The 15,563-nt window shown below is 42.1% G+C and overlaps 1 protein-coding gene and 1 pseudogene across 7 annotated transcripts in view; both read left to right on the top strand.

Moving 5' to 3' along the window:
* Positions 1-15,563, top strand: part of SH3RF2 (SH3 domain containing ring finger 2) — a 127,332-nt gene that overhangs the window by 43,045 nt on the left and 68,724 nt on the right. For 6 of the 7 annotated variants that reach the window (XM_078067343.1, XM_078067347.1, XM_078067346.1 and 3 more), the window contains exons 3-4: positions 11,671-11,940; positions 14,841-14,936. In XM_078067343.1, coding sequence (XP_077923469.1) covers positions 11,671-11,940; positions 14,841-14,936 — 366 coding nt within the window. The remainder of the gene's footprint in view (positions 1-11,670; positions 11,941-14,840; positions 14,937-15,563) is intronic. The other variant, XM_078067344.1, reaches the window with a different exon arrangement.
* Positions 10,740-11,383, top strand: LOC118528891 (ATP synthase F(0) complex subunit C2, mitochondrial pseudogene; annotated as a pseudogene).

The raw sequence follows: 15,563 nt of genomic DNA, 5'->3' as shown, positions 1-15,563 counted from the left end.
TGAGTAAGAACCCTGGGCAGCAATTATCAAGGAATGTCCATCCACAACAACAAAGATTTTTAAAGAGTGACTCTTACCACTTTTTCTGCCATGTGAGACAGGCCTACCCAAAGCCAGCCCTTAGGGAAGAGAACAGGAGAGCCACTCCTCAATGCCAACCCATTCCCAGACGTGCCCAAGGAGTGTCAGTGACACCCAGGGCACGGAAGTGAGATTGGAGCCTCTCAGGTCAACAGCTGCTAAGAGCTGTTTTCTTTGGCTCATGTGGCCAGCGATAAATTGGATTTCAATGTTCTGAATAGGCGGAAAAAGATATCTCCTTGCTCCCTTCTGCTCCCTTTCCTGGAGCTGCCAGCTGGCATTTTTTGTCACTCATCGTGGCTGCCTGCAGTGGAGATTATACATTTGGTGAAGAGGACATGTGGGAAAGACAGAGTCTTCAACAGTGGGAGTCTCTAAGGCAGGTATCCATTGGAAAAACTGGGATATGGAGATAGCTCAAAGCACATTTGAAATAATGGGGCATTTTAAAGGGTGACCCAGAAAAATACTATATTTATCTGTGGCTATCTGTGGCTAGCATGCTTGCATACTCCCAGTCCTGGAGAAATAACTGGCTGGACATGTTAGAAATGTATGTCAGGACCAGAGATGACAAAATATCAAAGTCGGAGTTCAGTTCAAATGGCATGGTGTGGTGTCATATTCATTCATTCATTCATTCATTCATAAATTCAACAAGTACTTATTGAGCTTCCTAGGTGCTGCTAGAATGTAAGTCCCATAAAGGCAGAGATTGTGCCTATCTTATTTCTTGTAGTAATGTCAGTACATTTTTGTTGAATGAATGCATGGGATGGCATCACTTTGCCAATTATCGGGAGTATAATGGCCCTGCTCCTACTGAGTTCAAGTCTGGAGGGGAGACCCAACTCAGCCTTGGGGGCTGGGAGATAGTAAAGACTTTCTGAAGACAGAGAGGCAATGCCAAACATATTGGCACCTATCTGGGAACGACCTTATGGAGGAAAAAAAACCGTTCACATAATTTGCAGTATCTCATATTCCTTTTGGGGGACAGGGAGAGAGAATCTCAAGCAGTTCTATGCCCAGTGCAGAGCCCAACATGGGGCTCAATCTCACAACCTTGAGATCATGACCTGAGCTAAAACCGAGAGCTAGACTCTCAACCAGCTGAGCCACCCAGGTGCCCCAGTATCTTGTATTCCTGGGAGGACGACTGACTCTATCTTAGAGTGAAAAATGATTGCAAATAGTTTCTGGAATACTTCTATAGCTTAATCATCAGAGACATTTCCCATTTCTCAGGGAATTTCAGGTTTTCCTAAGTTCAGGCTTATAGTTAAATGACCCTGTGCCCAGTGGGACAGATGGCATGTGGGTCTTTAGCATCACTCACTCCTAACATGGGTACCAGCTCTATAGGCAGGCAGGTACTTCTTCTCCAAGGTCATGTCTGTCCCATTTGGTATAAATGAGAGAAATGCTCTAAATTTTCATTTAACAGAGGCAGACAAAACTACAGATTTGCAGAAGGTCCTTATGATGAAAATCTTGGCTTCAAGGACAGCTGAACGGAAAGAAAAGAATTCTAAGTTCCCAGAGCTTGCTGTTTTCAACAAGAGTCATGTAGGCTTTTTCCTTTGGTATCACCAAATGAAAGTGCAAATAGGTATAAATATGCACACACACAACATGCAAGTCTTAAAGGATTGAGATGAATTAAGAAGCAAACTGTTTGAAATCAAGGTGTAACTTTTGATAGTAAAGGACAAGCTCAGCCACCTTAGTGTTCCTCTTCAAAGGCATTTTCCCCAAGGTTCCAGGGCCACTCAGAGTCACTTCATGCCTCAGCACAACGGCCCGTCCTGTTAGTGGCACCTGTACTCCACCAGCCATTCTAAGGAAGACCACATACACAAACGTCAAGAGAACAGTAGTATAATCAATCACCTATTATCCATGACTCAGATTTCAACTGTTATCAGCATTTTGCTCATTTGGTTTTATCTCATCCATTACCCTTATTTCTGGAATGTTTTAAAGATATTCCTGGAGCTTTGATCATTCACCTCAGTCTCTGTTGGGTTTAGAGTTAGAAGGAATGGTAAGAATTACTATCTTTGCTTTGAAGTTGAAGAAACTGAGGCTCAGAGAGTTTCAGTGCCTCACTCATGGACACAAATGTGTAAGTTGTATATCCCTCCATCCCCCAACAGTATGGCCTGGTTATCAGAAATCCGCTGTTTGCCTGGATCATATTGTCGCTGGGCGTTCCTCCTTCAGCTGCAGAAATCTTCACACAGGGGTGAAAGAGAGAAGAAACTTGAGGGAGAAACTCAGTGTACATGTAACCAGAGCTTTTTTTTTTTTCCCCTAAGCCAAGGAAGGTGGTGGTGGTGGGAGAGTCATTTGACTCATCTTTCCTCCCTCTGCATGTGGGATTTGGCTCAGGCTCTCAAACCATATGGAAAGAGATTCATTCACCAGGTGCCACACCTACTGGAAAAGCTCATCTGGAAATGAGGATAATGGAAGGGAGGAGAGTCGCCTCCTGGGATGAGTGAGCAAGCTCCTCCCCTTATCCCTCAGGCTCCCATGCTCCTCGGGCCCTCCCTCACAGGTGCCTATGCCCTCCCAGAAGAAGAGATGACAATGGAAACGCTTTAGTTCCCTGGGGAATTCAGTGCTATCATTGAGCAGCTCTGGAACCTGGCATCCAGCCCATTTCAAAAGGAATCCCCAGCTATTTATTAAGAACCAGCTTATGTTAGCAGCCAGGGATATGGCTATGAACATATCTGGAATTACCTCCTATGATAGGGGAATGAGATCACCCCAAAACAATCTCAGAGAAATGTTTGCAGGAAAAAGTGAAAGCATGCTAAGGGTGACCCTAAAAAGGGGCTGAGGACTGTGAATGGTTCTTTCTCTGCCCCCTGGTATAAACTCCTGCCTCTAATTTTTTCCCTGCTGAGACCCTTGATAACCCAGGAAGGAGGCAGGAAGAACCAAAGGAAAGAAGCATGGCATATTCTGAGTACTTGATTGATATTTGATTAAGAGAGGAAGGCAGGAATGCCATGCCCACTGATTAAAAGTGGCAGGAGATAGATAATAACGTACAATGCAGAGCTGTGGTGTCCCAGCTCTCTACCTAGGACTGGAAGAAGAGAAGTCCAAGACACTGAGGGAAGGTGATACAAAGAGAGAGATACATGACAAAAGTCGCCAAACAGAATAGACTTTTAGATGTAGACATAGGGCCAGTAATAAGAACCTTCCCTACATTGATTCCCTTCCCAGCCTTCATCGTCCTGTTCTTTTCCTCCATAACACTTATTACAAATTGTAATTATATATTTAGTTATAAGTTTAATCTTGGTTTCCACAACTAGACAATGCCTGGCATAGTTGGCCCTCAAAAGTGTATTTATTGAAAGAATGAATGAGTCACAAGTAGGGCTGGAAAAGTGAGGCCAAAAGATGGAACAGAGAGCTCATTACTCCTCTCTCCTCCTTTGGGCAAAATCTTGAAGCATCCTTATTTATTGAACACTTATTATTTGCCAAGTATTTTACAAGTACTCTGTGATTTATCTCATTAGTCCTCCCAGCAAACCCATGAGGAAGTGTGTTCATAGGTCCCCAAGACCCCCCTCAGATTCAGTGATTCAGTGGAAGGGCTCACAGAACTCAGCAAAGCTGTTACACTCACAGTTACAGTTTATTACAGTGAAAGGATACAAATTAAAGTCAAAATCAGAAAAAAACACATAGGGCAGAGTCCAGAAAAGACCAGTCACAAGCTTTCAGTGGTTCTCTCCCAGCAGAGTTATACAGACACTTACTGGACTCAGCAACAATGCATGACAGCACGCATTAAGTATTGCCAACCAAGGAAGCTCACCCAAGACTTGATGTCCAGGGTTTTTGTTGGTGGTCCATCAGATAGGCATGTGGTTGCCTTTAGTCTCCATCCAACTCATTGAGAGGTCAAGGTTTTACCACATGACTCAAGCCTCCCACCGTAAATCACATTGTTAGCTTAGACTCTCTGGTATGCCCCAAAGCCCCAAGTAAACCAAGTCTCTCTGAACAGGCAGGATATTCCAAGGGCATAGATTATCTCCCAGGTCAGCTGCCAAACCTTTCATTGGAATAGGCAGGGTCTGAATAACCCAGACTTGCTGAGAGTACTGCACAGAGAGGTAGAATACTGGTCCCAATTTGTGGATGACCTAAACTAAGGATCATGAAGGCTAAGTTATTTGGTCAAAGTTACAAATGCCAGAATGCAAACAAACATCCTACTTGATGCTAACATCTGTGTTCTGTTGCACCCTTGTATCTCCCTTAAACAAGTAAAATTCTCTATGAAGAAAAGAAATTCACATAGAGTATCTCATAAGCCTGGTCTCAAATGTAAATGTCCACATTCAGGGATTTCCACTTAGGAAGAGCATAATACTGTGAACCTCTGGTGATCTCAAGCCCCCAACTAGCAGATGGTCTTGATCCTGTTGAGCACTGGGGGGGGGGGGGGGGGGGGGGGGTTCTCCCTTCTCACCAGAGAAGACAAAACATGTGCACAAGGGCCAGCCAGCACTTTCTAACATATACTCCATTGCCCAAAATCTGCTCCAAAAGGATTATCATGGTGAGGGAGAGAGGCAGCGTGGCCCAATTGGCTAAGCAGCAAGTAGGAAGTTAGGATCCGGGACAGTTAGTTGATCCTTCGTCTCACCAGTAGAGTAAAATCACATTTATCTTACCCAGCATTCCCAAGGCCTGTTCTGCTAATCCTGCAAAGTGGTCCAGATGCAAATATAAAATCACATTGGCAGATAAAGCTTCTGAGAAGCCAGTCAGCAAAAAAAACCTATGTGAGTTTGTTTAACTCAGCGTTTCCTGAACTTGAGTATGGAACACTTTTTCGAATGTATGTAGGACCAAATTACTAAAATTCAGGACAATTTGGGAAAACATGGCCAAAACTCTCCTTTTTTATTTTCCAGCTTATGCCAATAAACCTACTTTCAAATTACTATTATCAATCATATATATTAACCTTGAATGTATCCCTCTCCTCCAGGAATGGCAATTTCTGGGTCTTTCTTGATTAATTCACAAATTCATTCGTTCTTCAAGCATTTGTCAAACACCTGCTTGTCTTCAGGTCTCAGAAACAGATACAGACATGCTTTAGGCATACATCCGGAACTCTCCAAAGAGAATTCATAGCCTAGTGAATAATTACTTGAGCCAAAGGCCAGGATGTTTTTTTCTTGGCTCCATTCTCTAGATATGGGCGATCTCATGACCAGCTCAGGGAGGTAAGCAGTTAGCTCAGCATGTTGATTTTGGCCCCACCTGATGCCGGGAGTAGAGAGAACCAGGCCAAATCCTTTCTAAAGCAGTGGGAAGTGTCACTAGTGCATGGTGAAGAGCTCATTACATGGTAACAAATGGAGTTCTCATCCTGGCTCGGCCTTTTCCTTTGTACTGCAGTGGTTCTGTTCCACTTGGGCTCCTTTTCTCATACCCTGTTATCAATCCACATGCCTCCTTCATTATTTTCAAATTGGAAATAAGCTCAGAGCTCATTGGCAACTATACCTCCTGCTGTTTCTGGATTCTACTGTTTGGAGATTTCATTGTTATGTAGTCTTGCTGTTTCCGCGTTTTTAATATGTGCTAGTCAGGACTTACTCAGTTTCAAATGTCAGAAAATAACTCCCAAGTAGTTTAAGTAATATTACAGATATGGTCTTATTTAACTAAGTATCCTTCAAGCACAGCTGGATCTAGGCATTCAAATTTTATTGTCAAGGCTCTTATCTACCTAGTTCTCTTATCTGTCTATATCTCTTTCTGTTGCCTTCTGCAGCTTTATTCAGAAAGATGTGTCTATTGGTTAGGAAATGCCACCACTAGTAAGTAGTCCAAGGCTTACCTCCTCAAGGCTCATGATCCAAGAGAGCATCTATATATCAAACCTCAGAAAAGATTCTAGTTGGCCCTGTTGGAGGCAGATGACTGTACTGCACAAAGCACTACGCGAGGGGGATTCGGGTCTCCTGGCTAGCCTGGGCCGCATACCCCTATGTGTATGGTATGGGCAGAGTGAATGGCAGGCCTATCAGAGGATGGAGAGAAAACAGGCGGTTCCTCAGAGAAGGAATTTGCCATAATTTCACTACTAACATTCATTACTACAACATGCTGTCACTGCTAATGTCTCTGCATGACCTCGCTTCCATGTTTTGTGCCATGCATTATCCCTCCATCAAAAGCATGGCCCTCATGGCTTTCAGACCCTACTGCGGTGACAAATGAATAGACAAATTACAGGACCATAGAAGTCCTGAGCCTTTTGAATTATAGAAAAGGAAAGCTCTTTAGGCACATACAAGCTTCCATTGGATTATCTGGCTTTCAGAAAAACACCAGGAAAAAAAGTTTGGTAATAACCTGGCTTTGAGACCTCCACACCCACTTTATCCCCGTTCCCCCTCCCACCTACACCTGTAGAGACAACACAACTGTGGGTGATAAAAGCTACTACCAACAATGTGACGGGTGATAGCTGATGTGGAACTCAGAGTCATTTTCCCAAGAGACAACAGTTGAGAACCGGATAGAATCAACCAGCTGAGTCTCTTCAGGTGCTTAACTTTTATGTGAGGGCTCTGGAGTTCAATAATTCATGCTAATGCAGCCAGTAGCAAGCAAATTGCGTTCACACTCTATTCAGATTTTGATTATAAAACAGAGCCCCAAATGAGTTTTATGTTGGAAAAACATACTTGGTGACTTCAGCTGGATAAAAGAGAATGAGGGTGAGAGAAGCACCAGGCCTTGAGGTCAAAAGAGCCAAGTCAGTCTCAGGGCTGCCACACACTGGCTGTGTGACTTTGCATGATAACGTTGAACGTTTCAGAACTTTTGTTTCTTCATCAGTGCAATGGGGTGATGCCATCTACTTCAGAGGATGTTGAGATCGTATGAATGACATAATATATGGAAAGTGAAGTAAAGCTATAATGTGAGACAAATTTCTGTGGCCCATCAGTACCACAGTTAATTTCCTTCTTCTCTTCAGATTCTCTCCCCCTCTCTCTGCACCTGTCCCCACCCAACCCAATTTACAACTGGAAGCCAGTGGTTCCTATAAGTATGAATGTAGAGCTGAGAATACCAGAGGAGACTGAAGAGAAAGAAGATGTTAAAAATGGATTGACATTATGCTTCCTCAATACTTGCCTGTACTAAGGGAAGATGGAGGAAAGATGAAGATGGTCAAGCACTTAGTACTGTCTCAAGGTTTCAAAGCTCATGTGTCTTCACAGAGATTTAAGCACTATGTGCAATTGTGCAATTTCAGTTTTAATATACTTGCTCAGTAGTCATTAAAATACATTGCCACTTGCACTGGAATGTGAAAAAAGGCAGCTTAGCCATTTACAAAACCTACATCGAAACTCCATTGCTCCCATTTTAGTTAGACTAAGATGTAACTCAGACCAGGGGCATCAAACTTGGATGCTGGGGGAGCTTGGTAAAAATGCAACCAAAAGATTCTGGTCAAAGAGGTCAGGCTTGGGGTCCAGGAATGTGCATTTTGGACATCTCCCAGGATTCTGATACAGGTGAACCACGGACTTTATTTTGGAAAACACTGGCTGAGGGGGTAAGAGCTTGAGTTCCTCAGGATAGACAAGCCCCATCTCAAATCCTAAACCCACCACTGTCTACCTTCATGAACTTGGGCCGCTTTTTTAACCTCTCTGATCCACAGTTTTCTAATCACAGGTTGTCATGAGATTAAATAAGATCTATTGTGGAGTACCTAGCACAATGCCTGGCATGTGGGAAGGAACAGTCACTAATCTTAGCTATTAATATTATCATTACTATGCAAAGTTAAAGGGGCTTCAGTTCTTTTTTTCTTAATTTTTTTCATTCTTCCTTTTCCTTTACTTTTACAAATCCAAAATAACAGTGCCTTAAGCAAGATGGACGTTTATTTAGTTTCCAGACAAAAGTCTAGAAGTGTAAAAGTAGTCCAGGAATTGTCTGGCAGCTCTGCAACCCAGACTACTTCCTTACCTTTTTCAGTGTGACCTTCATCCTCACTGTTCAAGATGGCAGCTAAAACTCCAGCAATCATGTCTGCATTCCACATAGCAAAATGCAGGAAAGGAAAGAGAAAATCAGTCTCTCTCAGGAACGACACGTCCTAAAAGTTGCTTATACCCCACTGGCCAAAACTTAGCTGCCCCGGGGAGACTGGAAAATGTGACCAGTGTTCTAGGTGGCCATGTACCCCAAAAATGTGATTTATATTACAATGGAAAATTGGAAGAAGGAGGGGACAACTATTGTGTCCGGATCTGCACAACCCTAGGAGTCTAACAGATTCATTTCGTTCTTCGGAAATCCTGTGCTTTCATTCTGCTTCTACCTCCTTATTTCTCAGGTGAGAAACTTCTCCAAGAAGGTAGTCACATGGTTTGCTGATCCTACTCAGCTTGGCTTATTTTCTTCCTAAATTGCTCTCATACCTTTCACTTCTCATTCTACAGTTTCATTCATTTTATTTCTACTATCCAATTTTTTTCAATTTTTTTTAAGTAATCTGCACACCCAACATGGGGCTCAAACTCCTGATCCAGAGCTCAAGAGTCAGATTGTCTACTGACTGAGCTAGCCAGGCATTCCTGTGCTGTCCAATTTTTTTTTTTAAAGATTTTATTTATTTATTTGACAGAGAAAGAGAGCACAAGCTGCAGGCAGAGGGAGAAGAAGAAGAAGCAGGCTCCCCGCTTCAGCAGAGAGCTCCACGTGGGGCTCAATCCCAGGACCCTGGGATCATGACCTGAGCCGAAGGCAGCCGCTTAACCGACTGAGCCGCCCAGGCTCCCCTCTACTGTCCAATTTTAACAGATGATACAATTATTTCATTGTAGAAAAGTTCAAAAACATGGCTAAGCACTTAGGGAAACCATTTTTTTAATATTCAAAAATATCAACACTTAGAAATAACCACTCTTAAAATGCTGGTATAGCCATCCAGCATCTTCCCCAGGTAAAAATATACATATGTATTTACAGTGAAAGCCTAGTTTTCATTTATAATGAAAACGTAACTGTTTTTAATCTCTTGTTATACTTAGTGTATATCATGAGTAATTGTCAGTGTTATTAATTATAGATCAATATCATCAATTTTAATGACTGCAGGGTTTTCCATAATTTATTCAACCAGTTGCATTTATAATATCCACAGCACTGTGCTAGCCCTCCTAGCACACGCGTCTTCACTCACTTGTCCACTAGTTTCCTGAGGACGAGTGTGTTCCTGTGGTTTTCTGTCTCCCTGGGCCCTCCTTACTGTGTCCAGGGTCCAGCAGAAAAGCACTGCCCTAACATCCCATCAGCAAGGGACTGCTCAGGTCTTATCTCTACCCCTGAACTGCTTGAATGAATATTGCAGACTCAGAAGGTTCTCAAAGACCTGAAATACTGCCTGCTTACATCCCCTTATGAATAGCAAGACTGCCCCCAAGAGAGGGGACTACTTCACCCCACTGCTGAGGAAAGCACAAAATACAATACAATCCCAGGTGACACTGAAGGGCTAGTAACCATAAGTTATTAGAACTTGCAGTTTGCCACTCTGACTCCAAGCAAGACCAAAGTGAGGCTGTTTCTGCATGTAGAAACCAGTTTCAATTAGAAAAAAAAAATGCACTTGACTGAAACAATTATTTAGAGAGACAACTAATTTAACAAATGACAGTATTTAGCTGACCTGTTTTAAAGTGATGATTGATTTCTGACTAATTCTTTGTCTCAGTGCTTCCTAATGATCCAAACACTCATGACGTTTACACTTTCTAGAGAAGGCTGAAGACAAATTATGTTGCATCACTCTCATATAGCACTTTCTTTTTATTAATTAATTAATTAATTAATTTTAGTAATCTCTACACCCAGTGTGGGGCTTAAACTCGCAACCCTGAGATCAAGAGTTGCATGCTTCTCCAACTCAGCCAGCCAGGAGCCCCTTGTATAGTACTTTGTATTTTCAGGGACTTTTCACCTCAATTTTCTTCCCATCAACACTGAGGAATAAATAGAACTGATATCATTAGCCTTTCCTTGTTATAGCCATCCTATAAGAGATGCCATTCATTGAGCCCATACTATGTATCAAGCAATATACTAAATGCATTATAAATATTTAGGGCGCCTGGGTGGCTCAATTGGTTAAGTGTCTGCCTTTGGCTCAGGTGATGATCCCAGGGTCCTGGGATCGAGCCCCACCTCGGGCTCCCTGCTCAGCGGGGAGTCTGCTTCTCCCTCTCCCTCTGCCCCTCCTCCCTGCTTGTGTTCTCTCTCTCTCTCTGTCTCTCTCAAATAAATAAAATTGTTAAAAAATGCATTATAAATATTTAGTCTTCATGACTACCCTAATGAAGTACATATTCTATTATTACCCCATTTTATAAATGGATATGATTTGTGAAAGATTAAATGACTTGACCATGGTTACACGAGAGGAAAGAAGTAGAGCCAGAATTCCCAATCAGTATCCAGGCCCCAAAAACAGTCACTGACTCATTGTAAGTTCACATAGTTGTGGAGTCAAGTCCAAAATCCTGTTCCCTGCAGAGTGATTAAGAACAGGGGCTCTGGCCCCCACCCCTCTCTGTCTTCTCTGCACTGAGAGCGGCCCTCCTGCCAGAGCACCTCAGCCCCTGAAAATGTCCGCCGGTGCAAAGTTCGTCTCCACCCCCTTCTTGGTCAGGAGCACCTCTCAGCTGTTGAGCCCATCACGGTCTGCAGTGGTGCTAAAACCACCGGAGACACTGACAGATGAGGTACCCTATAAGAGCCTCAGCAGCTTGGCAGGGCCCCATGTCCCCTGACCTCAACTTATTTCTAGCCGCAGCTCCAGAACCTGTGCCATTTCAAGGGAATCGACACAGCAGTCAAGTTCATTGGGGCTGGGGCTGCCGTGGTAGGGCTGGCTGGCTCTGGGGCTGGAATTGAGACTGTGTTTAGGAGACTCAGCATTGGTTATGCCAGGAATTCCTCTCTGAAGCAACAGCTCTTCTCCAGCGCCATTCTGGGCTTTGCCCTATCGGAGGCCATGGGGCTCTTGTGCCTGCTGGTGGCCTTTCTCATCCTCTTCGCCATGTGAAGGAGCCATCTCCACCTCCCATAAGTCTTTCTCCAGTGTCTCGTCTGCCCTGTATGTTCCTTTTCCTGTACCTCCCCAGGCAGCCTGGAGAAAGTGGTTGTCTCAGGGTTTGACAGAGGGAAGACAAATAAATACTGTATTAATAAAAAAAAAAAAAAAGAACAGGGGCTCTGAAATCATGTAGCCTGAGTTCAGACCCCATATCTGCCATTTCCCAGCTGTGTCCCCTTAGGCAAGGTACTAACCCACTCTGTGCCTCAGTTGCCCTACTTAGAAAAGGGGGTAATAAGAATGTCTATCTCAAAGGTTAAAGAAGATGATCCACATCCAGCACTTTAGCACATGGGAAGTGCTCAGTAATCAGTTATTAATGTTATACCTTCTGTCCCCCTAGCCTGTAAACTAAGGACATATTTCATTGGTCTGTGCCGCTGTAGGTGCCTCGGGCAAAAGCCTTATACAACTACCGAGGGCAGAATCCTGGTGACCTGAGGTTTAATAAGGGAGATGTCATCCTTCTCCGGAGACAGCTGGATGAGAACTGGTACCAGGGGGAGATCAATGGAGTCAGTGGGATCTTCCCAGCCAGCTCCGTGGAAGTGATCAAGCAGCTGCCCCAGCCACCCCCACTCTGCCGAGCCCTCTACAACTTCGACCTACGACACAAAGACAAGAGTGAGAACCAGGACTGCCTGACCTTCCTCAAGGTAAGATTCTGGACAGCCATGGAGGTCATGGGTGACTACATAGAGACTGTGGCAGAACCTGGAGTTGTGTAATACTTGCTGATTTTAAAAATGTATACATATTTTCACATACATGTTTATATGTATGTATGTGTGCACATATATGTAATGTGTGTGTATACAATTCAAAACTAAATGAAGTTGCCAGAGAAATCTAATGAGAGTTTGATGAAAATCCTTAAACCTTTCCTATTGCAATTACAAAAATAAGTATTCACACATTCATTCATTCATTCATTCTGTAGTCACTTATGAGCACCTCTTCTTTGCAGGCACTGGGGATGCAGCATGAACAAATCACAGTCCCTGCCCTCAGGCAGAGTAGTGGGAGAGAGAGATAAGTGGACAAAAATTTACAAATACATTTTGACAGTGTGCTGGGCAAAATACAGCTCTTACCTCTTTATGTATCTGTAAAGTCATTCTTGCTGACCAAGTTCTGAGCCCCTAATTCTATTCTTTACAACATTCTATTTTATTATAAACATTGTATTCAAAGCCCTCCCAAAACACAATAAGATAATTATACCTTTATATATAAATAACCTCTTACAAGACATATTTTCCAAGCACATTAATTACCCTAAGATTTTTTTGCCTCTTTTTTTTATCAGATAATTCCTCACCATGTGCAAGTAACAACACTTTTACTAAAGTCTAGACTACTTTAATTCTCTGTATTCAGTATTTATTATTCCTTAAACATTCAAATTCTCCCACAGAGGCCAAATCACACCACAGAGGGGTGATTTTCACTCTTTGCTGCTTATGATAAGTACATCAAATACTAGAAGTGGCTCTGGTACAGTAGCTCAGGAAAGGTCTTTTATTTTGTAAAACATTTTTATTCCACCACTACCAGAAATGAGATTTATTTCAGATTGCCTCAAACTAGATAACATCACTGTCCTCCATATTTTGAAATATTGATCATTATTGTCTTGGCACCTCAGAGTGAGTCCCTTGAGGAAGGTCATTCTGTGGCCCAAACTGCAAAGCCTGTGCTTCAACGACACTTAGAGGAAGGGCAGTTTAATCCCACAGATATTTATTGAGTATTTACTTTTTGCCAGGCATTAAGCACTGAGCTCAGCGGACACCACTGGAGGAAGGCAGAGGTAGGAAGCATTGTCTGCATTTTTGTCCCTCTCGGGGAATTTGCAAAATTTGCAAAAACTCACTCCACCTGCTCGTTCATTCAATGAGCCCATCCATGTGCCAAGCTGCCCACTGGGGATAAAATGATGAATCATTGTCCCTACCTTCACAGAGCTGGCAGACTAGTGGACGGAACAGACACATATGAATGGGAAATTATGACAAAGGAACCAGAAGAGAGGATTTGCTCCATTCTGGAAGCTATGGAAGGCTGCGACTACACTAGGAAATTTCATGGTCTTCCTAAACTCAAATTAAACCCAAGATCTTCCCTCCCAAAAGCTGCTCTTGTCCTAGTGCTTTCTATCTGAGTAGATTGTACAGTTTATTCACACATTCACTTATTCATGCATACATACATTCATTGAGAAATATTTACTGAATGACTACTAAATGGGAACCACTGTATTGGGTGCTGGGGACACAGAAATGAACAGAGCAGAAAGAGGCCCTGAACACATGGAGTTTATAGTCTGATGGGGGTAGACAGGCATTAAAGAAATCATAACCTATAAATGTGTCATTGTAAATTGTGATGGGGTAGAGAAAGCTAAGAAAAGGTATAATGCAATAATGAACTTAGATTTGGATTCATCTAAATTCCTGAGAGGCATGGATCAGAAGGTCAGAGCGATCAGTAGATGGATATTCAGATTTGGACTGATGAACAGGTATGGAAGTGGAAAGGCATTCCTGATAAGGTGAAAAATCAGTGTGTCCTCTATGACTTCTTTTATATGAAATATAAGGATGGGCAGAATGAATGTATACATATACATATGCTAGGAGTCAGAACAGTGGTTACTTCTTGCTAGATGATGGGAAAGGGCACAAAGGAGCCTTGTGGGTGCTGAAAATGTTCTCTATCTCTTCATCTGGATGGGGGTTTCATGGAAATAGTTAGTGTTAACATTCATCAAGCTTTACATCCAAACTTTATGAACTTCATTGTATGTGTGTTTGTTTTCAGCAAGTTTTTAAGAATCATTGTGTGTGTTTGTGTATGTATATATATGTTTTATCTTCATAGAGAAGAATCTGGGGGGAAATGTGCTAACAGGGATGTTAACAATGGTTATATCTATATTGTAGTAGAGTTAGGTTTTTTTACTGTATTTCCTAATGTTTCTACAAATCTACATATAACCTTTTATAATAAGAAAATTTTGAATAAAAAGCCACCTTATATCTGATCCATTAAAAATTGAATAAGGGTGCCTGGCTGGCTCAGTCGGTGGAGCATGCAACTCTTGATCTCGGGGTTGTGAGCCCAAGCCCCAAAAGGATGTAGAGATTACTAAAAATAAAAAAAAAATTTTAAAGTTGAATAGGTTCTGAAAAATCTTCAAAATTAGAATGAAATTTATTCTTCCTTTTGCTAAGCTAGAAATCTCTCTCCCTATGGCTCCCATACTGATTTCTCCATCAGATTAATATAAACTAAAGCCCAGATTCTGCTGCTGATTGAAAATTTGGAATTTTCAATTGGATTCCACTGGTCCTCCAAATTATTTCTACTCCTCTTGCCATCTTGGTGGCCCAAATGCTGCCCTTTATAGAGGAAGATTTTATAACTAAATTATGAAAGAGTTAACATTTCTTGCACCTTACACCATCTGGGATTCCACACTGATCTCCACTGAAAGCTTTCACCACCTGAAAACCAAGAGCAAATGGTGACCTTGAGACTTTGTCTCTTTCAGGATGATATCATCACGGTGATCAGCCGAGTGGATGAGAATTGGGCAGAAGGCAAGTTAGGGGATCAAGTAGGCATCTTCCCGATCTTGTTTGTAGAGGTACGTCAGTATCAAGTCTACATCAAATGCATGCTCACTCCAAAATACACACGTGCCACAGGGATGCCTGAGAAAAATACCTTTTTGATAAGAGCCTTATTTCAAAAATTAACTAAGGTCTCCAAAGAAAAGATGCCAGAAGATAACACCCAGTTCTGGTAAGAGTGTGGGGAAATGGGCCTTTTTATTCTGCCGATGAGAGTGTAAATTTTGCAATTTCTCATGCCCAAACTCAAATAAACCCGTATCAATAACATTAAAAACCTCCATCTCCTTTGATTCAGCAATTCCACATCTGAGAGTTTATTGTAGAGAAAAATTCAAACAAGTATGCAAAGATATATGTACAGAGTGTTCACCAAAGCCTTGTGTGTAATGGTGAAAAACCAGAAATAATCTAAATATCCGACAATAAGAATTTCATTTTTAAAAATTAGGGTGATGAAAAAATATATACCCATTAAAATTTATGTTAAAGAAAAGTAGTCAATATCATTGAGTATTTGGTATTATGGAAAAAGGTTTATGATTTCTTGGTAAATAAAATAAAGTTTAATGGGTATAGAGTATTGGATTAGGAGGTCAGAAAGTCCTGAAGATCTGTTTCACAACAATATGAATATACTC

Source organism: Halichoerus grypus, chromosome 2, assembly GCF_964656455.1.
Source record: "Halichoerus grypus chromosome 2, mHalGry1.hap1.1, whole genome shotgun sequence".
Taxonomy (NCBI): Eukaryota; Metazoa; Chordata; class Mammalia; order Carnivora; family Phocidae; genus Halichoerus; species Halichoerus grypus.
The sequence above is the reverse complement of the archived record's forward strand: the minus strand, read 5'-3'. Positions and strand labels throughout refer to the sequence as shown.